The sequence below is a fragment of the Camelus ferus genome, chromosome 13 (assembly GCF_009834535.1).
Source record: "Camelus ferus isolate YT-003-E chromosome 13, BCGSAC_Cfer_1.0, whole genome shotgun sequence".
NCBI classification, from domain to species: domain Eukaryota; kingdom Metazoa; phylum Chordata; class Mammalia; order Artiodactyla; family Camelidae; genus Camelus; species Camelus ferus.
In genome coordinates this window covers 32,721,895-32,749,012 of record NC_045708.1, presented here as the reverse complement: position 1 = coordinate 32,749,012, position 27,118 = coordinate 32,721,895, and the positions used below count along the sequence as shown (strand labels likewise).

General features: G+C 35.0%; 1 protein-coding gene and 1 pseudogene across 2 annotated transcripts in view; both read left to right on the top strand.

The window, feature by feature from the left end:
* The window catches only part of TESK2 (testis associated actin remodelling kinase 2), a 104,878-nt gene that overhangs the window by 30,563 nt on the left and 47,197 nt on the right, over positions 1 to 27,118 (top strand). For both annotated transcript variants that reach the window (XM_032494135.1, XM_032494133.1), the window contains exon 3: positions 12,117 to 12,238. In XM_032494135.1, the coding sequence (XP_032350026.1) occupies positions 12,117 to 12,238 (122 nt within the window). The remainder of the gene's footprint in view (positions 1 to 12,116; positions 12,239 to 27,118) is intronic.
* On the top strand, positions 13,172 to 14,670 carry LOC102509885 (annotated as a pseudogene).

Genomic DNA, 27,118 nt, shown 5'->3' with positions numbered 1-27,118 from the left:
TATCTAGTTAGTCTAGTTCTTTCTCTCTAACAAATTTTTATTTGTTTTAAGTCCCTTTCAGATTAGTTGCAACTCTTGGAGTGTAGATAGTGCGGCTGTTTTCTCTGCTGTTTTTTTTTTTTTTTTCCCATGATTTTTCATTTCTTCATTTCTTCTGTGATTTATAATTTTTTTTAATCAAAAGTCTATCTTTAGGGGGAAAGGTTTTGCTTTGGAGTTCTCTAGGTTGTCTAAGTGTCCCAAAACAATTGTGTCACCTTTCTCTGCTGGGATCATATAGGCTCTGGATCTGAACCTAAGAGTTTTATTTTAATTTCTTGGCTCAGGCTTTTTGTACAGTGTTAAAGAATAAATCTCAAACCTGATTCTCCTAGTTGGCTCTTATTCCTCACTTAAGGTAGTAAGGTCATATCCCACATGAATGCCTACTACTAAATAGGAGAAAGCTAGCTAATTGTATTTTATAGTATTTTAGAAAGTAGTTAAATTTTATGGTGAGAATATTGCTATTGGGAAAGGGAGGAGTAAATCTTTTTATTTTTTCTTACATGTAATAGTCTGATACAGGATTTGGCAAACTAGAGCCTTTGGACCAATCTAGCCTGCCACTTGTTTTTGTAAATAAAGTTTTATTGGAACACATGCACACTCATTTGTTAATGTATGTTCTATGGCTGCTTTTGTGCTACAATGATAGAGTGGAGTAGTTAAAATAGAGACCGTATGACCTCAAAGCCCAAGATATTTACCGTCTGACCCTTTACAGGAAAAGTTTGCGAACGCCTGGCCTAGTAACTCCATAGTGCATTGCAATGTGATGTTAATTTTTTTCTTTGATTACAAAGTACAGATGATTACAGAGCTTTAAAAGTCAGGTTAAATAAAAAGTGTATCAGTGGCAATAAAAGGAAACATTTGACTTCTGATGTGGGAGGTACAAATTACACAGGTAGCTTAAGGACTTACAGTTTCCTTAGATAGCAAGCAAAAGAAAACTGGTTGGTGGATGACTTCACATTTAGGAATGTGGATTTATGCAGCTTATTTGTATTCCTTTAAAATAATTCAGTTTTAGGCTTTAGGACCCTCTGGTCATTCAGCCTGGAAAATAGACTTTAGTTATGTTATCTATTCAATTTATACTATTCTTCATTTAGTTTTGAAGCCTGGCTTTAGGTAAGTAATGAAGACTGTTGGGCTGTATTTTATGAAGGGTGGAAAACCATGACTATAAAAATCCTCATGATAGTTATTGTACATTGTGTGGGTCAGTAGCCCCATGAATTATAATTAGAATAATTTGTTGTTTTCCTTACTAAAAATTATTTTTAAGTAGTACCTCCCCTTAAGCAATCCTGTTTAGTTGTATAGCTGTAAAAAAAAAAATCTTTTTCAACAGTTGGTTTGAGAGGAACTTAGGCTCCTTTAGATTGTGACTTTCAAAGGTACAGCACATTTCTTAAATTAACCAACCTGGTAATTTTATTGGTTAAACTTGAGCTGTCTTTATGGATTGTAAATCTCTTAGGACCTCAAAAAATTTTGAACTGTTATTGGATAACGTGTATTTTAGGTTGCAATTAATTTATCAGTATTCTACAGCTTACCATCATAGAAAGTAGAAAATTTTAAAATAAATTTCCCTTTCAGTACTTGTATGATTATTGATGATGAGGAGAGAAAAAGATAGAGAGGGACAGAGATAGAAAAACTGGTACTTTTGTGTTCTGGGAAAGGTATGTATAAAAAAAATCTGAAGTTTTTAGTAGAGAAGTATAGTTCTTTGTTTTCCCTACTGTATGTTGGGAATATATATGAATACTTAAAAATATATTTAAAATATTGGTTTTATAATAATTCCAGAAATTGATTTATTAAAAACCACAAAACAAAGAAACCTCCTCTTTTGGATGTATTCAGCTACTGTATTTCACAAAAACATGTTTATTTGTTTTTAAGGTTAATGATGAGTTTAGCTAGTTTGCTCTGTTAGGATATAATTTAGACTGGTGGACTAGAGCAGTGGTCCTCAGCTGGGGTCATTTTTGCCCCAACCGAGGGATATTTGGCACTGTCTGAAGATGTTTTTGGTTGTCACAACTGTGTAGGGTGTGCTACTGGCATCTAGTGGGTAGAAGCCAGGAGTGTCACTGATACTCTACAGTGCACAGGACAGCCCTCCACAGCAAAGAGTTATCTGACCTTAAATGTTAATAGTATCGAGGTTATAAATCCCTGGCCTAAAAGCATTAGAAAAGATAAAAGTATTTTATAACATCTGTTACTGAATTTAGGAAGAATATACTTTTAGAAACAAAATAGGTTGGATTTACATTTAAAACCATTTGTGAGCTTCAAATCATGTCCTTTGATTGTTAATCTTTACTTTTTCATATTTAAAAGAAACTATAAAACAGATTAGGGTAATTTCACTGTTCCTTGGAAAATGACTTGGAATATTTTGTATGTTAGTGAAATCTATTTAGAGAAGAACTGATGAATGTGTAAGTGGAGGTGACATACATTTGTTTGTGTGTACATTTGTAAAGTAAGGGAAAAGAATGTAAAACCAAATGAGCCAGTGGCCCCCTGTCACCCTCTGACAAGTGGAAAAATCTATCCAGCCCCAGTGCAGTGGTGACTGACAACTTGTTCAGTGTTTCACATTAAGAGTGCTTCTGCTGGGATACAGTAGAAGGATCTCAATTTCTTTTAATACTAGGCCTTGTTTTGTTTGGGAATATAATTGGAAGGAGGATTTCTAGGAAGATGATTGTTCCAGTCTCCTGAGATACCTGAAGTACCATTATCACCCCAGGAGACAATTCTGTATTTTAGTATGTATTGTGAAACCTGTAAAACCTGGAATCCCATTCTAGAAAAATTACCAATGCAATTTTTTTCTTTTTAATAAGAGCTTTACTGAGAAATAATTCACATATGATAAAATGCTCCTTTTTAAAATATATGATTCGAAGGCTCTTGGTATATTTATAAGTTATACATCCATCACTGCTGTCTAGTTTAAAAATATTTTTATCATCCTAAAAAGAAACCCTGTACTTATTAATAGTCACTTCCTATTCCTCCCTTTCCCTATCTCCAGGCAACCACTATTCTACTTGATATCTCTTTGGTCTTTCCTATTCTGGACATTTCATATAAATGGAATCATCCAATATGTGATCTTTATGGCTGACTTCTTTTACTTAGCATAATTTTTTTAACATTGATCCATGTTATAACATGTATCAGTACTTCATTCCTTTTTATGGCCCAATAATGTCCCAATGTATGGATATACCACATTTTGTTTATATATTCGCTTGTTGATAGGCGTTTGTATTGTTTCCAACTTTTGGCTTTTGTGAATAGTGCAGCTGTGAACATTTGTGTACAACTATTTGTTTGAGAACCTGTTTTCAGTTCTTTTGAGTATATACCTAGAAGTGGAATTACTGGGTCATACAGTAATTCTGTTTTACTTTTTGAGGTACTACCAAACTGTTTTCCACAGTGGCTGCATCATTTTACATTCCCACCAGCAACATATAAGGGTTCCAATTTCTGTACAACCTCATGAACACTTGTTCTGTCTTTTGTTTTTAAATATTTTATTATTATAACTGCCCTAGTGGGTGTGAAGCAGTATCTCATTGTGTTTTCTTACATTGAGATAATAATTGATTTACAATATTATATTAATTTCATGTGTATGACATAGTGATTCAAAGTTTTCATAGATTATACTCTACTTATACTTACAAAAATTGGCCGTATTCCCTGTACTGTGCAAGATATCCTTGTAGCTTATTTATTTTATAAATAGTAGGTTGTACCTCTTAATTGCCTCCCCCTTCCTTTTCCCCACTGATAACCACTAGTTTGTTCTCTATGCCCATGAATCTGTTTCTTTTCTGTTATATTCACTAGGTGGCTTATTTTTTTTAGGTTCCACACATAAATAACATATAGTATTTGTCTTTGTCTGTCTGACTTATTTCACTAAGCATGATACCCTCCAGTTCCATCCATGTTGTTTCAGATGGCAAAAATTTCATTGTTTTTTATGTCTGAATAGTAATCCATTGTGTGTGTGTGTGTGTGTATGTGTGTGTGTGTGTGTGTGTATACATATCATATATATGTACAATATATAAAACACATCTTCTTTATTCATAGTCTGTTGATGGACACTTATGTTGCTGCCATATGTTGGATATTGTAAACAATGCTGCTATGAACATTGGGCTGCATGTATTCGTTTGAATTAGTGTTTTCATTTTCTTTGGATACATAACCAGGAGTGGAATTGCTTGATCACATGGTAGTTCTGCCCATCTTGTAGTGTTGGAAGGATCATATCAAATATACACATCATGTTGTACAATTCCTAGTCCATCAAGCAAATAGTATCTTTTAAATTTTTTGATTTTTTCTTTATTTCAATTTTACACAACAGTTCAAATTTGATCTTAGGTCAGCTCACCATTTTTTAGATGTGACTTCATTTTTGAAGGTTGAAATCAGATGCCTTCTTTTCTTACCATTATTGTATTTTTCATAGCGTGATTGAATGTTCCTTCTTTGTGCCTCCTATATACAGTGTACAGACTTTATCAGAGCAATGATATATTTTTGTTTATGTGTTTGCCTTTCTCTGTTAGATCAAAACTCCCTGTGTTTCTCATCTTTGTATCTTTAGTACCTGGTGCACTGCCACATAGAGGGCACTCACTAAATATTTGTTGCATGAAGGAAAAAAAAACCCATATATACATTATAAAAATACATTGAGAGGCAACATAGCAGAGAGACTGAATCTAGGCTGCCTTGGTTTGAACCACATATTAACTTTCTGATCTTGGGCAAGTTACTTGACTTTTTGTGTCTTTGTTTCCTCATCTGCAAAATGGAGATAATAATAGTATCTACTTTATGGAGCTGTTGAGAAGATATAATGAGCTAGTCTGTATAAATTACTTAGAATAATATCTAGCACTTAATACATCCTATGTAAAGGCTAGTTATTATTTCTTTTATATATTCAGTTAAGATCTATTGAGTTCTTTGTGATAAGCACTGCATTAAGAACTCATATACATTATCTATTAAAATTACTACCACAATCCTATAAATAGTTACACTTACACTGTGTAAATGAGGAGACTGGGACTAAAAATGTTTAATATCTTGCCAAATATATCATAACAAGTAAATGATACAGCTAGGATTTGAATTCTTATCTTTCTAATTGATCAATGAAATATTATATCTAATCTTGATTTGGTATATAAGAAATAGATTCATTTATTGATTGATTTTTATGTATTTATGCTACATTTCTGAAATATGACTATATTTACACACAGATATCTTAAAGAGTTAAGTTTGTTTGGCAATTATGTAATGAGTTATATAAGATAAGACAGAGGCTTAAGTTCCTACTTTCTCCCCCTGGCATATTCTCCTAAACTGACAGCACTATATCTGGAAATGCTAAGCTATAAGAAACAATAAACTTATAAATGAAAAGAACCAGATACCTGCCATCTGCTTGGTACTGAAAAATTGATTTATTCACATTCATAGTTATACATTTATTATTTAGTGCACATGGAGTTTGTCATGCAAACTTTAAAGTAAAGGGAATGGTTTAGTATGTGAATGTTCTTTTGTTCTGGGATGTTTTGTCTTTGTGCTTGGGGAAGTAAAGGCTTTGTGGTCTCTGGTAGCTTTGTCTGCTAAGTAAGATCAGCACTAGGTGACATCAAAGGATTTCAGTGTTGTTAGTGTTGCTGCAGTGGTCTCAGTCCCCAACTGACTGTAACTTTTTAGTTTCTCAAACTATAACTTGTGAAATTTACTCGAGAGTGTATCTTTTCTTTTTTAAATGTGATCATTGTTGTAGCCTTAATCTACAAGTACTCAAGGATTTTTCTCAAATTGTCTGTATTTTATTTCATGGTTGTATTTGTTCTTCTCTATATGCCTTTCTGAGACCTCACTAGAAAGCTGTTTTCATCAATACTGCATGTGATTCTGTCCTAACAAGATATAACGCCTGCATGTTTTAATAATCACAGTGTCAGAAAAGAGTTAAGCTTTATAGTCTTGTAGGATTATAAGGCAGCTTTTATAAGATGACTAAGAATTGGACAGTGAGGATGTTGTGAGGTGGTACATGTTCTACCTGGGGAGGGGGGGAAGGTTAGGAGAAAGTCTATTAGGTATTTCTCATATTACCAGTTTTTAGAGTTTTTGCTCTGACTGAGATGCCAGTTTGTAGCAAAGCCATTTAGGGAACAAAGAAGCTAGTTCTGGGAGTGATCTGAACCACCCTCAACTCCAAAACATCCATGATCAAGATTTGTGTTGTATGTTTATGTGTGTGTATGCTTGTCCATCTCATATCAAACCAGCCGTTTCAGAATTAAACTGTCCCATGTATTTAGAGAATTAAGATAACCTTCAGTATCAAGAATGGAATTAAGGGAAAATGAATGTAGAGAAAATCCTTAATTATACAATATTACTCTGGCATGAAAGCAGTGTTAAATAGGAATTGAGCACATTTTTAACTATTAGAGAATGTTTTCAATGTCAGAAACAGTAAACGAAAAGAGTATGGACAGAGAAGACTAGAGCAGCAAGGATCAAACTTTCAGAAGTACCTTTACTTGGGGAGGATGTGGAGAAAAAAGTGAGATAAGCAGCGGTTAGAGACAGGTTCCTAAAGATCAGGGAAGCTGCCAAATCTACCAAATATAAATTCCAAGGGGCTGACACTGTATTACAGAGATTTACAAAAGAGAGAATAAAGAGGAAAAAACTTCCTTTCCCATCTCCCACCACCCTTTTTAAAGGTGTTTAGCATCAAAAAGTCTGGGAGAAAGAGGATGATAGCAGCCCAGTGCTTCTTAGGGCTCTGCACCTTGGAAATGGTTTTTGTTGCATATCCTTATTATCTGTCAAAACTGCCTCTTGCTAAATTTCCTTTTGTTTTCCTTGTTGCATTTATCTGGTTTTGCAAACTCTTTGAGGTACAGGGGGTTACAGGGAGGGGGCTCTCATGGAGAGAGCCAGTGTTTTCAGGTGCATGAAGTGATGTGTTTCAAAGGAGACTTTCTATTTGTATCACATGTATAATTAAGGATCATACACAATAGTGTATGATTGTAGCCATGTTCAGTACATTTAATATTTCCTGCAGAGCTGATATGGAAAGTTGGGCTATTAATTAGTAAAGGATTTTGTGGATTTCTCTGTGGGCTAAGCTCAGCAGCAGGTGACATCAAGGGATAATATATCAGGTAGAGAAAATTTTACTGTAGGCACGTTGCTATGCAGAAGTAGCTCCTAAGATCCTTCACCTTAATTGATTATCCAGCTGGAAAAACAAAAACTGGAAGCATACAAGTTGTATGTACAAATTGGATCACTCAGTACGTAGAAGTGTTTCTGTAAATGATGTATGTGAAGACATGTGAAAGATATTATAAAAAGCTGATTCTAGAGTGTATTATTTTTGCAGTGAGGAAAGCGAGAGTGTTGGTTGCTTCCCCTTTGTGGTCTCAGAGCACTCTATTGATACTTCTGTTCTAGCATGTAATAAACATTGCAATTATTTGCAATCTTATTCATTTATTTACTCAGCAGATATTTAGTTAACATCCATTAGGTGTAGGACATTGAGTAGGTGGTAGGGATAGAGAGATAAATAAAATTCCACCCTAAAAGGGTTCTTTGCTTAAGGTAGAAAAGAGGAAGTGTATTTAAAATACAATATTTGTTAAAATAGAGCCTTTAGCAAAAGCCTGAAGTTGCTCAACATATAGTTGCTAAGTGTGTCAACCTAAGCTTAGGGTGCTAAGGAATATAATATAGGGCAACAGTATAAACCTTGTTTGAAGGGGTCAAAGAAGGCTTCCCAGAGGAGGTCACCCTTGAGTTTTCTTGGAGGAGAAGAACGAGCTTGTTGGATGGACACGCAGGGAAAGGGCATTTCAAGCAGGAGGAAAAGCATGTGTGGAGGCACAGAGGAATATTCTAGGAATGTTGAGAAATTGGGTTTGGTTCAAGTCTGCTTAGGTGCATGGAAAGAAATGGCAAGCCTGTAATGGATCTAGAAAAGTAGGCAGGGACCAGAAAGTGAAAGATACAGAGATATGTTTCTTTATTTTATTAGTTTTTTCTCTGCCCCAAATCAGCTTTTGGTTTGTTATACCTTTTTATTGTTTCTTCATTTTCTATTTCATTAATTTTTGCTTTTATATTTATTATTATACTTTCTTTTTCCCCTAGTATCTTTAGTTGAACTCTAAATCATTTATTTTTCATCTTTAGCAAAGTTGTTAGCATTGTCTTTGGCAGGATGTTACAGAAACCTGAACCCGGTGGCTTATTCAAATAAGAGATTAAATTTTTTCAGGAAATCTTGAGAAATTCCTATGCTGTACAACTGCTTGAGATCATCAACAGTCCAGGTTTCCTCTGTTTTTTTCTCTTTAGTGTGTGGCTTTTGTACTTTTGGCTACAGTATAGCTATTCTTGATACAAGCACCACATCTTTGCTTCAGGTTATAAAAAAGACAATTTTATTGGGAAAATATCAGCATTTACAAAATTCCCCACCAAGTAATTCCCACGTACACCTCCTTACTAGGACTGTGTCATCTGGCCACCCCAGCTGCAAGAAAGTTAGCCAGATTGAATGCTTTAATTAAGCACGATGCCTCCTAATGAAGGTTCTGTCAGTCAGGAAAAGGGGAAAATAGATGTTGGGTAAACAATTAGGATTGTCCACTATGCTTATTTTTAATTATCTCTTTATTGTTGATTTTTAATTTTATTACTTAGTGGTCTGAGAGTGTGATTCAACCACATTGATTCTTTGAATTTTTTTGAGAATTCCTTTATGATGTAGTACCTATGAATTTTGGTAAATTTTTTCATGTATACTTAAAAAAAATTAAAATGAACAAAACCAATCTTTGTTGGGACAAGATTAGACCAAGTATCTCAGTTTTGTTATTAAAATGTTCCATATTCATACTCATTTCTTATCTGCTTGAGCTTTTAGTTTCTGAGAGGTATGTTAAAATATCCTATGAAGTTTCTGGATTGGTTAAATTTGCCCTGTATTTTGTAAGTTTTTATTTGACATATTATAAGGCCATGTTTTTAGATACATACCAGATCATTATTATTTCTTGACAGAATAATTATTATATAGTGTGCATGCAATGCTCTTTTATTTAGACCAGTTGTTTTCAACCCTATCAGGCCCAATGTTCTTTGTATTATCTGGGTTCAAATTCTGGCTCTGCTATTTATTAGATGTATGGTCTTGGAAAAGTCATTTAATCTCTCCTTGCCTCAGTTTCCATAGCTATAAAATGAGGGATATTAATAATACTTGCCTTATAGAATTATTTTTAGGATTAACTGAGTTAATATATATAAAGCAGTTATCCAGCAGAACCTAGTATAATAGCAAGTGGTATAAATTTAGCTACTATAACATTTTTTTTCAATTTTCTTTTTTTATTAATTTTTTTGGGGTATAGTCAGTTTACAGTGTTTTGTCAATTTCTGGTGTACAGCACAATGCTTCAGTCATACATGAATATACATATATTCATTGTGTTTGGATTCAGATAGCAGGAGCAGCACTGCCACTGGTGGTCTGATTTTCTGAACTGTTGACCAGTTCTTAAAGATGTTCTCAACAAAACAAATAATTTTTCCTCAATTTACAGGTAGTTGTGTTCCTAGTAAATTGAGTGTATATTAAAACCATGTAGTATGACTCTGTTTTTATGTAAAATGGAGGTAGAATCCAAGCTTAGGTAATGATAAATAGGTTCTTTGTTTACATGAATGTCTGGCAAGAAATCCCCTGAATAAGTAAATGATTCACTGGCCTTTAGAAAGTGTGTTAGAAGTATCATTTAGCTAACTGTTACTGCCATTGTTTTCTGATAGGGCTTCTACGCACTGCAAGACAAAGATTAATACAATATAGATTCTGGCCTCAAGATGCTTTATAGCCTAGGAAGGAGATATTTATGTACAGAACTCTGTGATGAGTGGTATACTGGTGTTCTGAAAGTTGTTCTGAGGCAGTACAGAGAAGGAAACCAAAAATAGAGAGAGTTAAGGAAGGCTTCAGAGAGGAAGGGGATATTTGAGTGTGCCCTTAAAAGGTAAGTAGAACTTGAGGGGCTAGAAGAAAGAAGAAAAATATCTTATGCAGATGAAAGACAAAATACAATGTTATGAATATGTTCATCTTCTTGTCCACTTGTTTAATGAAGTATGAGGTTTTTTATGATTAGTTTGAAGCAGATTTTTAATCCCTAAATTTCACACATTGTTTTCCTATCAAATTTTCTTAAGTAGTTGCCAGGTGGTTATTGAAGAGCCAAAAGAAAGATAGGTATTCCAAGTGACCAAACTGGGATTAAACAAACTTTCTTAAAAGCAAGCATTTTTTTAGAAAATTAAGAGTGATAGCTTTCAGATGATGGAAAAAAAAAAAAAAGGAAGAATGACTTTCAGAATGGGGAGCCCTTATTAAAACACAGATGTCTTCTGTAAATAGAGTTGGAAAAATACTGTCAGTGTGTTCTTTGTATATAAATGTCTCTTTTAACTTACCCATGCAGGATCTGAAAAGGAAAGCCACTTCTTTTTCATCAATCACGAGGTGCATGACAACAGAATCATTGATGCACTAGTAAGAGAGTTGGGTTCCAAATCTCACTAAGTGATCTAGAAGAGGGAGAGACAGCCAGTGTCCTGCCTCAGTTCTTCTGATCAGGGTTCCTGTGGCTCTAAGTGTTTTGCTTCTTCCTTCCCCTTCTTCTGTCTGGCCACTCTGAAACATTGTTTCTTTGAATTTTAAGATAAGCTGTGATGTCTGCCCTATGTTAATAGATATGCTAAACTTCTGGGGATATTGTCATTTCAAAGAATTCCTAAAGATTGAAGAGTTAAGTAGATTGTCATATTTTCTTTTGGGATTTTCACTTGGTCAAGCATTTATAACATACTGAAATAATACTCTGAAAATCTGTAGAATGATGACATTTTTGCATAGCAAGTCCCTGTTGTGCAAAAATGAAAATTTTTTAACAAGAAAGTTATGAGGTTCTTATTATTTCAAAATTTTTCTACTGCCTCATTCATAATTTCTAAGTAGGAAATAGATATCTCAGTAAATAATTGAGCTTCTTTTGGGTAAGACAAAATATTTTCTGATAGTCTCATTTTGTTACTACTAAGACCACATTTAGAGGCTGAAAACATAGTTAATTTTCTTGCAAGTATTGTTTTTTTGAAACCTGTGGAGTGTGCATTGAAATTATAAAATAATATTTTTACATGTAAAATAGGTTGAATTCTACCGTGGATGAATGTTTTAAAAGTAGACTTGTCCATATGGGTAAGAGTGTGAGTGGTGTGACTCATGTTTTTTTTGTATCTGACTTGAGTGTGGTAATTGATTATAAGGTACTTTGGGTTGGGTTACTACAATATTAGCTCCAAAAGATTCACGGCCTTCTTTCTATATTTAACATGCATTACTTTTTTTCTTATAGATATATAATTTATGGTGCTTGGGGGATATTTTGAGGACGTGGGTTTAGTGTCCTATAAAGACAGTTTTATAGTTCATTAAGTGTTGTGTAGGTATATGCATGTATCTTTTCTGTGCACAATTAAAATTCCAAAAAAGAGAACTTTTCCTGTTAGTGTCCTAAGACTCAGCAAAGTTGGCCATAAGAAACCAGCCTAATAAATTTCCCTCATTTTTCCTAAGGTATTAAAAAAAGGACATGATTTCTTGAGATATTATTAACAATGTGTTGCCAGCCAGCTATAATGTGAAACAACAAACAACTTTGGTCTTTGATGGTATTCCAAATCTGTCTTTATGAATGGAAGTAAGACACTAATGTAATCAGAGTCTATACAGAAACATCCCCTACCATACCTATTTTATCTAAATTGGCACTAAAACATCTTGGCATGTACTACATGTGGAGACTTTGACCTCATATATAGCTGTTGCCCTTCAGCCTCTTTTCTTGTTCCATTTTATTTTCTAGGTGCGCCATCGAGCTTCTGGCCAGGTGATGGCTCTTAAGATGAATACGTTGAGCAGTAACCGGGCAAACATGCTGAAAGAAGTGCAGCTCATGAATAGACTCTCCCATCCCAACATCCTTAGGTAATGGTTTTTCCTTCCTTTTGGGGATCAGTGAGAAAGCTGAAACATTATTGGAGACTTGTTAGAATAGTATTAACAGATGAAAAGATGGGTTCAAGATTTCATGCTGAATCTGTCTTGCTGAGATTTAGCTGTGCTATAGATTTTTTCCTGCCCATTGAGACTTAATTTTCTGGTAATTAACTGCATTTAATAAAGCAGCTTCCTTCTGTCTCTCAAATTGCTTTACTCTTAGTAGCTGCTCGTAAGGACCATTTTTTTCCTGTTGCTGAATTAGTAATTTATCCAGGAGAAAAGATTTTAGTGGTTATTTAATTTTCTTAAACTGCTTTAGGAGGAATCATAATTAAATCAGTGAAAATAAAAGTAAAATTATGCCCCCAAGCTATCTACCATTAACTTTTAGCACCCACTTGAGGGCACATAGTACACCTTTTTAAAGGAGAATTATCTGTGTGTATAATAAGGTTATATAATCATTACTTTCTAGTAATCAGTACAGTCAGCCCTTTTTGCTGGCAGATTCTGATGCGTCTATTCAGCCAACCACAGGTTGAAAATATTTGGGAAAAATATCCCAGAAAGTTCCAAAAAGCAATACTTGAACTTGTTGTGCCCAGCAACTATTTACAGAGCATTTAAATTGTATTTATAACATTTACATGGCATTTACACTGTATTAGGTATTATGAGTAATCTAGAGATGATTTAAAGTATATGGGAGCATGTGCATGTGTGTAGGTTATATGCAAATACTATGCCAGTTTATGTAAGGGACTTGAGCATCCATGTATTTTTGTATCTTCACAGTGATTGGGGGTGTGGGTGGCCTAGAACCAATCCCCTGTGGATACCAAGGGGTGTCTGTATCTGAATCTTTCTTGCTCTAATTATCTTGACTTTTTAGTGAGGTGAGTACATTTCTAAATGAAACCAAATAAGAAAATTTAAGTCAGTGTATATTTAAGTAGGGCATATGTGTAAGACAGTTTGAGAAGTTAAAAGTGCTTATTTACTTAGGATTGTTTATTGCTGATATTTATATTACACTAAAGAGAAGTCATATAGCTTAATTGTGAGTTACATGTGTGATGAGTGGTAGAAGATTATGGAATTAGATTATACTGCTTACTTGGCTTCCTAGTCCACTACAAAAATGTTCAGCAAGTTATTATGATGACTTTTTTCCCTATCCACAAATCAGATTAACATATTTTTGAGCATCTAGTATATGCCTAGTGATGTGTCAGACATCCAAAAAGGTATATGGGAAATGGAATGTCTGCTAGCAAGGAATTTACACTCTAACTGGAGAGCTAGGATTTAACACACTTGAAAAGAGAATTAATAAAACCAGCTAGAACACCACCACTCGGATAGAGTAAACTCAAGTGATATAGAAGTTCAGAGGACTGAGAGATCATATTATCTTGGTGGAGTCGGTGAAGTTTTCTCGGAGGAGGGTGACTCAAACTGGAACCTAAATTTTAGTAGGATTTTAGAAGATAGGGAAGGAGCTCAGATAGGAGCAAAATAGTAATAAACAAAGCACAGAAGTAAAAGTGAAAAGCTTTTTGAGGAGTCAGTGAATAAAAACCCATTTGGCTATGGAGAGTGCATAAGAGAAGAAGAATAACAATCCTTCTGTGCCAGAAACCCTTAAGAAAAGGCAAAGGAATTTTGCAGAGCTGAAGATCAACTGCCTAGGAAAGAAGATTGCCCAAAATATGCTTCTAAAGTTAAGGATGGAGCTTATCTATGAAGAAGCTAAACACTGTCACAAAGAATATAGGCAGATGTACAGAACTGAGATTCGAATGGCTAGGATTCCTGGCAAGAAAAGCTAGCAACTTCTATGTTGCCATGTGGGTACCTGTGGAACCCAAATTGGTGTTTGTCATCAGGATCAGAGGTATCAGTGGTGTGAGCCCAAAGATCTGAAAGATGTTACAGCTTCTTTGCCTTTGCCAGGTTTTCAGTGGCATCTTTGTTAAGATCAGCAAGGCTCCAGTTAACGTGCTAAGGATTGTGGAACCATATATTGCATGGGAGTAACTGAACCTGAAGTCAGTAAATGAATTGATCTACAGGTGTGATTATGGCAAAATCAACCAGAAGCAAATTGCCCTGACAGGTAACACATTGCCTGATCTCTTGGTAAATATGGCATTATCTACATGGAAGATCTGATTTATGATCTACACTGTTGGAAAATGCTTCAAAGAAGCAAACAACTTCCTGTGGCCCTTCAGATTATCTTCTTCATGAGGTGGAATGAAGAAAAAGACCACCCATTTTTGTGGAAGGTGGAGATGCTGGCAATAGGGAAGACCAGATCAATAGGCTTGTTAGAAGGATGAACTAAATATCTACTATGACTGTTTTTGTAATCTGGTCAGTTAATAAACAGTGACTGCTTTCAGACTGAAAAAGTTTTTTTGACTAATAATAATAATGAGAAAACCACACTATTTATTGAAGGCTTAATTGTATTCTGGATGTTTTATCTGTTTAAAGATTTAATCTTTACAAACTATTCTCCATAAAAGGAACTGAGGCCAAGAGATTATGTGTTAGCCAAGGTCTGTGATTGAGGTCTAGACTCTCTCCACCATGCTTCTCCTAGAAGAACTGAGGATTTGATAGGATAGTATTGGTAGATAAAGGTGGAAAGGTAAAATTGGGCCAGATTATTCAGAAATGCTTTGCATAAAGCCAAGAAGATTATATATTATGCTCTGTGTATTGGTTTCTGAGCAGGGACTAGATGACAGAGGGTAACTGATGGCAAATGCAGAATGGTTTAGTGTTGGGGAGACTGGTGGCCAAGAGATCAGTTAGGGGACATCTACAATGTTTGAGACTGAGATAAAGTAGGCTTTTTTTTTTTTTCTTTAATTGAAGTATGGTTGATTTACAACATTGTGAGATGGATGAGTCTTGATTTGATGTTCTGCTTAGGGATTTTTAGGCTGGTTATATTTTCATCTTGTTTAAAAAATAGTATGTTTATTGTTTTTATTATTATTGCAGATGTGATACATCATCACCTAGATGATGTTATGGGACATTTAGAAAATAGAATTAGCAAAAATAGGAAATTAAAAATTGCCCTTAATCTCAGCACCTAAGGATCAAACTAGTATTAACATTTGGTGTATTTCCTGCCAATCTTTCTTATTTCACCACTTCTTTTCTTATTCTCTTCATTACTAACTTGACTCTGGTGAGTGCATGGGAAGATTGACTTTAAATAAATTTTATTCCTTCATAGCAAAATTTAAAAATAAAGTTGTTATATAAGAAGTGGAATAGTGTAGTATAATGATTAAAAATGCAGGCTTTAGATTCTAGGTCAAGTTGCCTGGATTCATATCCCAGATCTTGGGAAAGTTTCTTAACTACTGAGATCCTTAGTTTTCCCGTCTATGAAATGAGGGTAATGACAGTAAATCCCTCATAGAGTTGTTATTGAGGATTTTTTAAAATTGAAGTATAGTCAGTTACAATGTGTCAATTTCTGGTGTACAGCATAATGTCCCAGTCATGCATATATATACATATATTCATTTTCATTAAAGTTTATTACAAGATATTGAATATAGTTCCCTATGCTAAACAGAAGAAATTTGTTTTTTATCTATTTTTATATATAGTGGTTAACATTTGCAAAGTTATTGAGAATTGATCAAGTTTGTACATATAAAGCACCTGGAACAGTACTTGGCTTGTGTTAAGTGCCCAGTAAATATTAGCTATTATTAGTTTCTTTTCCTTTGGGTAGTTCTTTAAATGGCTCATTGCAGCCTGTCTTTTATCATTCATTTACTCACCCATCAAACATTTGTTGAGTGTCTACTGCTGAATTAATACATTCGGTGGTTTTCTGCTAGAGTAATGCTATTGAATAGAAATTTCTGTAATAATGGAAGTGTCCTTTATCCATGTTGTCCAATAGCCACATGTGGCTAATGAGCATTGAAATGTGGCTAGTGCAAACAAAGAACTAAATTTTTTATTTGATTTGATTTAAATTGCCACATGAAGATTAGTGGCTCCTATATTGGACAGTCCTGGGCTAGAGCCGTGTACATCTTTGCTCTTGTTTCACTAAATACATTTGTGTTCCAGCCTAGAATTGTAGTGGTGTGATGTCTCCTTCATCTACTTTATTAGCTTATCTCTTTTTGGTCCCATTGCTCAGGAATGACACACTCCTCCCTTTTAACTTACAATAAGTAATATTCTTTGTTTTCAGATAAGTTTTCCAATATATAAAAGATAGTGTCAATTCTATCTTGATCTTCACCATAAGCCAAAAAATGAGATAATGTGTTTAAAATGAATGGAGCTGTTATAATCCACAGTAATCATATAATACATGAAAATTATTATAATTATTGTTAGCCATGGTGGGTTTGTACTCTTTTTGGTGATTCTTTTTGTTCTGCATAAGTCATCTGTCTCAAATATACTGCATTTAAAAGCCTGAAAGTGGATTACTTTTTAAAAGAAGCTTCTAATTGTTTATATCTTTCATGTTTTCATGTCTTTACTTTCATTATGTATTTTGAACACAACAAAAGGAAATTATCCTGCCAGTTGCCTAGAGCAAGCAGAGTCCTCTTGGCTTTTGTTACCCAGAGGAATGCTATAGAAGTAGAAGCATTTATTGTACTTCCCTAGGCTGCCTTAAATATCAAACTAAGCATAACTTTGTTCCATTCTCAAAACTCTTAGAATTTTTATTTCCTAAGTGCTTTTCTACTTGTCTTACAAATTTACTGTTAATACTTTATTTTTTTTATAATTCATTTTTTTGGGTTACTATTTGTTAGTATGGCTCTTAGTCTGTTTTTAAGCTGTTAATACTATAAGCTTTCTTTTATAGGTGCAGGAGCTGAAGGAGAAATATGAACCAAAATTTTCCCTCAGATTGACACTATGAGATTTAATTTGCAAAGAATCCATCTCTTGGAACCCTAGGATTTTCCCAGACATACCTCCTCTGGGGCTGACCCCAGGAGGGAGGTTGCTGAGTAGTGAGGCTTTTGGTTTTGATCTCTGCTTCATCCAGCCAGAGCAGCTCCACTTTTTATCTGTTTTACATTGAATTTCTGTATAAGAGTTTTGAAGAAAGGATCTCTTACTTAAAAACAAAGAAAAAGTTGAAAATCATTGCTTTAGTGATTTGGAAGGTCTACTTGGGAAAGAACGCTATCCGCGTGACCAGCCAGATGGTAGGCATCTAATCCTTTGGGCATGGCTTGGTCCTCTGCTGGCACAGCTATTCTGTGCCCAGCAGGAGTGAGTGAGCTAAACTTTTGCAGTTTTATTTCTCTCTTTTTCTTGACCCCAAACTTCCTTACTTCCTCTTTTCCTTTTATCTTTCTCCCTCCTAAGATTTCTAGTTGGATGGAAGAGTGAGCCTGGTGAGTCATAGAGGCAGTAGGTGTGCAAATTTTGTTTGTGTGTATGTATTTTTTAAAAATACATGGATACAGTTAAGATTGGTTATTTTATCATCAGTTGCTCTAACTTATCAGTTAAAAAAAATAAAGAACAATAAAGTGCTTTGTCAAGTGCAGGGACTGATTGTTTGGGCCTCTTGTGAATAAGGTTGTTTATGCCAGGAAGTCTTATGCTCAAGATCCGTAACCCAATTCCATGCCCTGCTCACTTCCACTCCCAAATGGCATTTTTGAGAACCTGTACCAAGATTTGTTCTCATACCTCTTTGTTATTCTTCATGCCATGAGAAATTTAATATTTCTTTTCGACTCCTTGTTCACATTCTCATGTTTGCTTTTATTTAGGTCACATTCTGAATTTATTTTCCTATCTACCAGTTTTTGTTCAGAATTGTTTTAGCTCCCTTTCAAAATCCATTTGCAACCATATGACTGCCATTTTGTTAAAATGAAGACTATGCTTTCAGATCACCAAATATTTGCCCAGCCCTGTGCTAGGTAATATCATGTTGATTACAGAAGTAGAGGGCTGTTGTCTCCCAGATAATCTCCTTAGGAAGCAAACTGTACATCTAGGAAACAGACTAATATCAGCTAATACTATGAGGAGATGGCAAGATGTTTTTCCTAATCTCAGTTATTAAGATAGCAGTCTTTCCAGTTACCCATTTTGAAAATCCCAAAGTCATCTTTAGTTATTCCTTTTATTCTTTGCTTCTAATCAGAAGCTAAGGTCTTCATTCTAAATCTTCAGAGACTTCCCTTATGCATCTGTCGGTTCAGTCCTCCTTCACTTTTGCCTGGAGTGAATTATTTTCCCTGTCTTTTTCCCTCCCCTCACTCCACCACCACCCCTGCCTTTCACTTTTCCTTATACATAGCTCTGATTGTATAGCTTCTTTCTTTTTCTTTCCTTTCCTTTCCTTTCCTTTTTCTTTCCTTTCCTTTCCTTTCCTTTCCTTTTTCTTTCCTTTCCTTTCCTTTTTCTTTTCTTTTCTCTTCTTTCTTTCTTTCTTTCTTTCTTTCTTTCTTTCTTTCTTTCTTTCTTTCTTTCTTTCTTTTTCTTTCTTGCCTTTTTAAAAAAATTGAAGTATAGTCGATTACAATGTATAAATTTCTGGTATACAGCACAATGTCCCAGTCTTGCATATACATACATATTTTCATTTTTATACTTTTTTCCATTAAAGGTTATTACAAGATATTGAGCATAGTTCCCTGTGCTGTACAAAAGAAACTTTTTAAAACCTATTTTTATATATAGTGGCTAACATTTGTAAATACTAAACTCCCAAATTTATCTCCTCCCACCCCCTTTCCCTGGGGGAAAGATTGTTCACTATGTCTGAGAGTCTGTCTCTGTTTTGTAGGTGAGTTCATAGTGCCCCCCCCCCTTTTTTTTTAAGATTTCACATATGAGTGATATCATATGGTATTTTTCTTTCTCTTTCTGGCTTACTTCACTTAGAATGATGATCTCTAGGTCCATCCATGTTGCTGCAGATAGCATTATTTTATTCTTTCTTATGGCAGTATTCCATTGTGTAAATATACCACAATTTCTTTCTTTATCCAGTCATCTGTCAATGGACATTTAGGTTGCTCCCATGTCTTGGCTATTGTATATAGTCCTGCTATGAACATTGAGGTACATGTATCTTTTCTCATTAGAGTTCCCTTTGGATATATATGCAGAAGTGGGATTGCTGGATCATATGGCAAGTCTATTTTTAGTTTTTTGAGGAATCTTCATACTGTTTTCCATAATGATTGCACCAAACTACATTCCCATCAGCAGTGTAGGAGGGTTCCCTTTTCTCCACACTCTCTCCAGCGTTTATCGTTTGGACTTTTGAATGATGGCCATTCTGACTGGTGTGAGGTGATACCTCATTGTAGTTTTGGTTTGCATTTCTCTGATAGTTAGTGATATTGAGCATTTTTTCATTGTTCAGTGGTCTCTTGGCCATTCATATGTCTTTACTGGTGTATAGCTTATTTGTTAAAAACCTTTTGTGGCTCTCATTGATTTCACAGTTGAGTCAAAAATTCTTTAGACTGACAGTTAATGTCTGATCTGTTTTCCAGCTTTATCTTTGACTATTCCTCTTATGCACTTAACACAACTTCATGATTTCCTAATTGTGTTCTCTTGGACAAGTTATTTGATGTCTGGGCTTTGGTTTCTCCCATTGTTGAAAGAGGGAAATGGACCAGATCAGTGGTTAGAAATCACATTGAATTGATGTTGAATAATTTTTAAATGGTCAAGTTTAGAAAATATATTATCTCAGGATGTGTGTGTTGTCCAGAATAAATGAGAAGTGTTTAAAGTGCATCTTTCTGATTTTATTATTGTAATCCTAGTGAGTAACTAGGTCAAAAAGTATCAATATAACTCTCAAAGCAGATTTTATAATACTAGTGTATTGGTAAGGGGGTCTTAATATTTTTTTCTCTTCTCTGAACTGAGATAGAATGATTCAGGAATTGAGTTTAAGTTCTAATTTCATATAACCAGAAAAAATTTATAAAATAAAATATGGTATAAGCTTTGGTACTATTTATGTCATTGTCTGTGGATAGTGAAAGAAGATGATTTAAAAAAAATTTATTGAGATGTAACTGACATATGCTAGAAGATGATTTTTAATATAAACAATGAGTGCCATTTACTGAGTGCCTATTATGGACCACTGTTGATCATTTTCCTGCCCCACCCTCATTTTTCCTTTCTAGACGTCTCAGCAAATGGAATTGCTATTCATCTGTTACTTAGGCCAAAGTAACAAAAATACTTAGGAGTCATCCTCAATATCTTTCCTTCACACCTTACTTCAAGCCATCAAGTGGTTCAGCATTATTTTTTAAGTATGTCCTTGCTACATCCACAGCCACCATCCTAGTTCAACCCTCCTAATTGATCTCCCAGATTCCCCTCTTGCCCCACAATAGCCAGACTGAACTTTAAAAAGGTAAATCAGATCATACCATCCCCTCCTGCTGTGTTTGCTTCTATGACTTTTTGTCACCCTTCAAATGAAATCCAAACTCTGGGCTTTGATGCACAAGGCCTTAAATGATTTGACCTGCCTGCGTCTCTGACCTTATTTTGATCACTTCTTTTAGCTTACACCATCCTAACCACCCATAATTACTGGCCTTTTTATTTCTTAAATACACCAACCTCTTTCCCACTTCAAAGCTTTTGTACTTACTTTTCCTTTTTCTTATACTGTCTATTTATCCCAGAACCATATGGCATGCTGCTTCTAAGATATCTCCTCCCTCAAACAGACCTTGTTGACTAGCCTGTCTAAAGTAGCTATCCAGTATCACTATCCCCTCATTCTGCTTTGTCTTCATAGCTCTAATCATCTCTGAAAATATCTTGTTCATTTATTTGTTTGCTTATTATTTGTAGTCTTCAGTATAGGGTGAGCTCCCTGAGGGTAGGATTTTATCTTGTTCACCATTATATTTACAGTACCTGTAAAATGGGTGTCTATAGAAGCAGATACCAGATAGAAGCAAGCCAGTTTGCGTCACAGAAACCTACAAAATCAACAATTCAGCTCTGGAACTAAAGGTGGATGTTAGGCTAGGGCTGAAAAGTTGAAAATCTTTTCAGGGGTTAACTGGGCCTAAAAGTCACCATCCCCTTTCATTGCAACTAATCAGTTAAATCTCACCCACCTAAGAGATGAGTTTTTATTTTTGGAAAAAAAATTGAACCAGAAATGCTTCATACTAGGTAAGCATCTAACATGACAGAATATAGGGAAGGAATGCCATGCTAAGAAGAGGGAAGTGGAGGGATAGTCTGCATGCTGAATATTGAGGTTTTGAGACTTCTAGTCCTCTTCTATTACTTGGCTCTAAGCAGGTAAGAATCATCCCATCCCACTCATACCCCCACTATCTGTCAGGAAATTGGTGAATTTGGAGAAGTTGAATAGCCCCAAGTGAAAGAAGAAAAATTAAAAATGTAACCACCAAAGTACCTTAGAATTATTATCTTCTAAACATATGTATGTATATATCCTTCTAGGAGGTTAAAGATACTGCATCAATGAAAGAATAGTATACTGTAAAACTGGAACAGAGAACCACAAAGATTCTCAAAGATTCTTGGAAATTAAAAAAATATGATAAATAAAACCATTTGACTAGACGGTCAAGGAGGTAAAGCTGAGGAAATCATCCATTAATAGGGAAAAATCAAAGATGGAAAATACGAGAGAAAAGATAAGAAAATTAAAGGATCAATGCAGGAAGTCTCTTTTTGACTAATACAAGAACATTTTCTGCAATGGAAGGGTATGAACTGCAAACTGAAAGGGCCTACTAAATGCCCAGCACAATGAATGAAAAAAGACCCACCCTAGAGTGTGTATGGGTAATTAAAATAAGATTCTGAGCACTTCCACAGAGGGAGAACAAAACAAAACAAAACAAAGCAGATGCCATACAAAGGATTGGAAGTTATAATGGTATCAGACTTCTCAACACCAGCTCTGGAAGCTATACTAGTGGAACAGTGCTTTCTGAAAGGAAATTATTTCCTGCTTAGAATTCTATATCCAACCAAACTACAAGTCAGGCATGAGAGTAAAGACATTTTCAGACATACAAGATTTTGAAAACTTAACCTCTCATGTGTCCTTTCTTATGCAGCTACTAGAGGATGTGTCCCATCAAAACAAGGGGATAAACAAAACAACAAAGTAAACATAAAAAGGAAGGCATAAGATCTAGGAAGAAGGGTGATAGCAAGTTCCAGGGTCCTCCTGGACAACAGTCTAGAGAATAAGTAGTCCAAATTGGAGTAGAAGGATCAAGAACTCCAAGAGAGAGATTGGGGAGTAAGGTTTGAGGGAAGAGTTCATAGATTTCCAGATGTGTTTGACAGGGTGGAAATTCATATCTAAAAGAATTCTCTTGGAGGCTTTGGGAGGAATTAGTGGTAGGTGTATAATAACTAAGCAAATGAAAAATTGGGCAAAACATTTAAAAACTGTGCAAGAAATAAAATGTAATTATAATGCACTACTTGGCCTAGTAGTGACTATAATCAGTCATAATAATGTAAATGCTGAGTTTTGATTTGTTTCTTCTGAATATTGATTTTACCCCAAATTGTCTAATAACAATATTGGAAAGGAGATAATTTAAGAGGGCAGAACCCTCAGCTTCCATACAGGAAAACCTGTAGAAGGTCAGAAATAGCAGAAGTATGTTAGTTAGCTAGAGCTACGTTGGTAAATAGAAGAAGCAACTAAAACAGTTGAAAGTGGTTCCCTCAGAGGAGTAAGATTCAGTAGTGATATGGGCAGGCCAGGGTACTATTAATTTTCTTTATATACCTATTTGAAGCTATGTAAGTTATAACTGAGGAAAATTAAGTTAGGAGGCAATTGCAGTAATCTAGAGAGAGCTTGGACTATGAGTAGCAGTGAAGGTGGAGAGAAGTAGTTGGGTTTTGGTTGTGTTTGAAAGTAGAGGCAATAGAATTACCTAATGGTTTAGGTGTGGAATATTAGCATAAGAAAGGAGGAGTCAAGGTTGACTCCTGTTTAGGTTTTTGACTTGAAGGACAGGCAGAATTGAATTGCCAGTAACTACACTGGGGAAGACTGCATAGGAGACAGGTTTGGGGATAGGAGATCAGAAGATATCAAGTTGATAGTTGGGTAAACAAGTTTGGAATTCAGAGGAGAGGTTCAGGATGGTTGTGTCTCTTAGTAGTTAGGGGACCAGGCAAGTTATATAACCTCTGTCATCTCGGTTTTCTCATCTGTAAAGTAGAGAATAATAATAGTACTATTGTATCATGTTGATGAGAGGGTTAAATGAAATAATGTCCACAAAGAGCTTACCACAATGCAAGGCACTAAATCTTAACTATTATTTTTAGTATTGTTGTTGCTATTATTATGATCATCTAAAGCGTCATATATTAAGGCTGTATAGCATAAAGCATCCTAAGAGTTAAGGATCCAGTTTTGACTGCCATTTGCTAGTTGTGTGACCTGGGGGAAGCCACTTAATCTCGGTTCAGTTTTCTTATCTGTTAAATGGAGATAATAATAGTACCTACTACATAATGTCTTCATAAGGGTTAAATGAGGTAATCCCTATAAGGTATTTAGAACAGTGTCTGATGCATTGTAAGTGCTCAGTAAATGTTGTCTACTATTATTATTATTTGTCTGTGAACTCCTTAAAGAAGGGACCATCATGTTTATTTCTGTGGCCCCCAATTAATCCTCATTGCCTGGCACTGTGCTTAGTATATATGGGACAGGCAGTGAAAAAAAGAAGTGTTTTGTTTATCTATGGAGGGTACAAATCTTGCACATAGTAATTTCTTGATATGTACTTACTAGATTGAATTGTTCTCTTTTTTCTATATATTTCTTCCACTTTGGGAGTTGGGGAAGAAATAATTGTGAGAGTGTTGTTTCAGAAGTATGCTCACTTAAATTGGAGTTTCTGTTTATATTTTGCTATTTTGGTGTGAGTTTATGAGTAATCTTAGAATAAAAGATAAATTTGGGAAGGAAGAAGAAACTTTTTCAGTGCTTGGGGAGACAATCTAGATACTTGGGTTTGTGGATATTAGTTTTCTTCTAAACTTCCTGAATTTAGAAAAAAAGCATTTTGGGAACATTTAAAGTCACTGCATATGTGTGTATTAATAGTTCTGCCTTTGTCAGGAGACTTGGTATTTTGCTGCTTGCATGGCAGTTTTGAGCAATGTGGTTTAAAATTTTCTATGAAATAAAGAAAATACAGAGTGGATTCATTCTTGGTCTCATTTTACTTTCAGTTGTTATTCAAGATAGAGGATATTTGTCTTTCTCTCAGAAATCTAGAATGTTTTTGTATTTATTAAACTGGCTTAGTATTCATAAGCAAGCAGATCTAATTTTAACCTTTTAGAGATTTGTATTGTTTCATAAAGAAAATATAAAATTTGGCCATGAACTTGATTTGTCCTCTTGTTACTATATGTAGTAATATTGACATGATCTAGTGATTGCTGAGGAATGTTTGTTCTGCCTTTAGTGATCTTAAAATTGGACTATAAAAACCATGGACAGAAGAGAGAAAGCCAGACTGAACCAGCTCTGTTTAGTGTCACCTGATGTGAGGCTCTGGTGGTTAATGTCTGCTCAGCTCAGTTTTCCTTATGAGCTCTCATATCTAAGACCTAGCACAACCAGTTTTCCATGATGTAATACCTCTAAAACACGTTTGAACTGCAGCAAGCCTTACCCAAGGATATTACTGCTTTTTTTATGGATCTAGATTCATAGCTCTCTTGAGATCTGAGCCATTGCCCTCTCTTCTCCTTTTTGGTTATTGCTAATTTTTTCTAGTCCAAGAGAGTGTTGGTATCTTTGCTTTATTTGGGAGTAAAATGCAAAGCAATTCATTTTAGTGTCACATGTTAGAGTTTAGTGGAATCTCTTAGAGTATGTTGCAGGGCCTTGCCTTCCAGAATTATAGGAGGAAATCAGTTAAAAATATATTAAAACTTCTGGAAAAACTTTTTTAAAGAAAAGTAAACGAATCTAAGTAGGTTTCAGATGTAGGCCTTTTAGAAAGTGTCTTAATATTAAAAAACATGCCCACATTTTAATATTCTATTATAGATTTATTTCAGGCCTCTTAATTGTCTTTACCAAACTTTGGAGTCAGATGTTTTTCTGGAAAGACCAGTACAAGTCAGAAGAACTTCTACAATGTGGATGCTGCTTTTATTGCTCAAAGTTGGCAGTAGAAAGGCTTGTAAAACAAATCAGTAAGATTTTTATTGGTTTTCAAATAGACATTTCTTTTTTATGAATCAAAAATTAAGTTATTATTGAACCTCTGGCCTTTTTCTTCCATACCCATTGTCACAGAACAAAACAAGCTTTGGAGCCAAATGGATCCAGATTCCACTACCTTCCCCAATCTTTGTCAAGTCACCTAAATACTCTGAACTTCATTTTCTTGGTAATAAGATGGGGTTAATTTCATCTCAGGTAATACATGTAAAACACGTAGCACAGTTTCCAGGTATATTATAGGTGAACAATGAGTAGTAATTTTCTTGACAGCTTTGATGCAGTGGCCTCAGAACTCTTACTAGGTCCTGTTATGCAGTATTGAGGAGGTCCAAGTCTAATAGTAGTGTCAGTGGTTGTTTGTGGGGGTTTTTTAGTTTTTGTTTTTCACAATGAGGACAGATAGATGTGTTTTAGACTGCTGTCATACCTCACCCTCACCCTTCTGTTTAGGTAATAAATTTTTGAGGAGGGATAACATTTAAACTTTAATGTTAACTCTGAGCTTTATACATAGCTGTGTGAGTTCAATAAATATTTGACTGACTGGATGTAAATGCCACCAAGGAACATAATAATGTTATTTCCCTTATGCTTGTTTAGAAAGAGTCAGAGCCCAAAGTCTATACTAGATCTGTGAGCAATATGACATAGGATAGTGACCCATACAATTTTTTGGTTATGTATCCATTATTAGTTTTCTATGGCTGCTGTAGCAAATTACCACAAATTTAATGACTTAAAACAACATAAATTTATTACCTTATAGTTCTATAGGTCAGAAGTCTGATGGGTCTTACTGGGCTAAATTCAAGGAGGGCTGTGTTCTTTTCTGGAGGCTCTAGGGGGAGCCTTACTTTTTCAGCCTCTAGCGGCTGTTTTGCCTTCCTTGGCTTGTTGTCCCCTTCCATCATTAAAAACAGCAATGACTTGTTGAGTCTTTTCCACATTGTGTCCCTCTGATACTGACTCCTCTGCCTCTCTCTCCCACTTTTGAAGACCCTTGTGATTACATCATACTCACCTTTTACTAATCCAGGATAATCTTCCTAATTTAAAGTCAGCTGATTAGCAGTCTTAATTCCGCCTGCAGTTTAATTTATTCCACTTGCTATCTAACATAATGTTCACAGGTTCTGGGGACTGGGACATGGACATCTTTGGACATCTTTGGTCTACCATAGTGTCTCATTAGGAAGACATTCTCGAGCACACCCCCAGGTGCTACTGTCAATCCATGTTAAATATGAGTAAAGCTCAACTTTTTTTATATTTTAAAAAAAGTGAAAAATTCAATTTTCTTCCCACACTTCAGTGGATAATCTTGGTCATTCCCCAATTTTGAAGACGGCTGGCTAACAGTAGGGCCTAGAAAGTTCCTGCCTTTGAATAAGAATTTTAACTTTTAATTGAATTAAGTAAATATTTACTGAGCACTGACTACGAACAAGGCAGTGTTTTAAGTATATATAGAGACACAAAACTGCATGGTGTATTTAGTCCAGATGGGCTAACTACTGTCATAGACAATTTGAAATCTTACTGGCTTAAAAGCTTATTTCTTACTCATG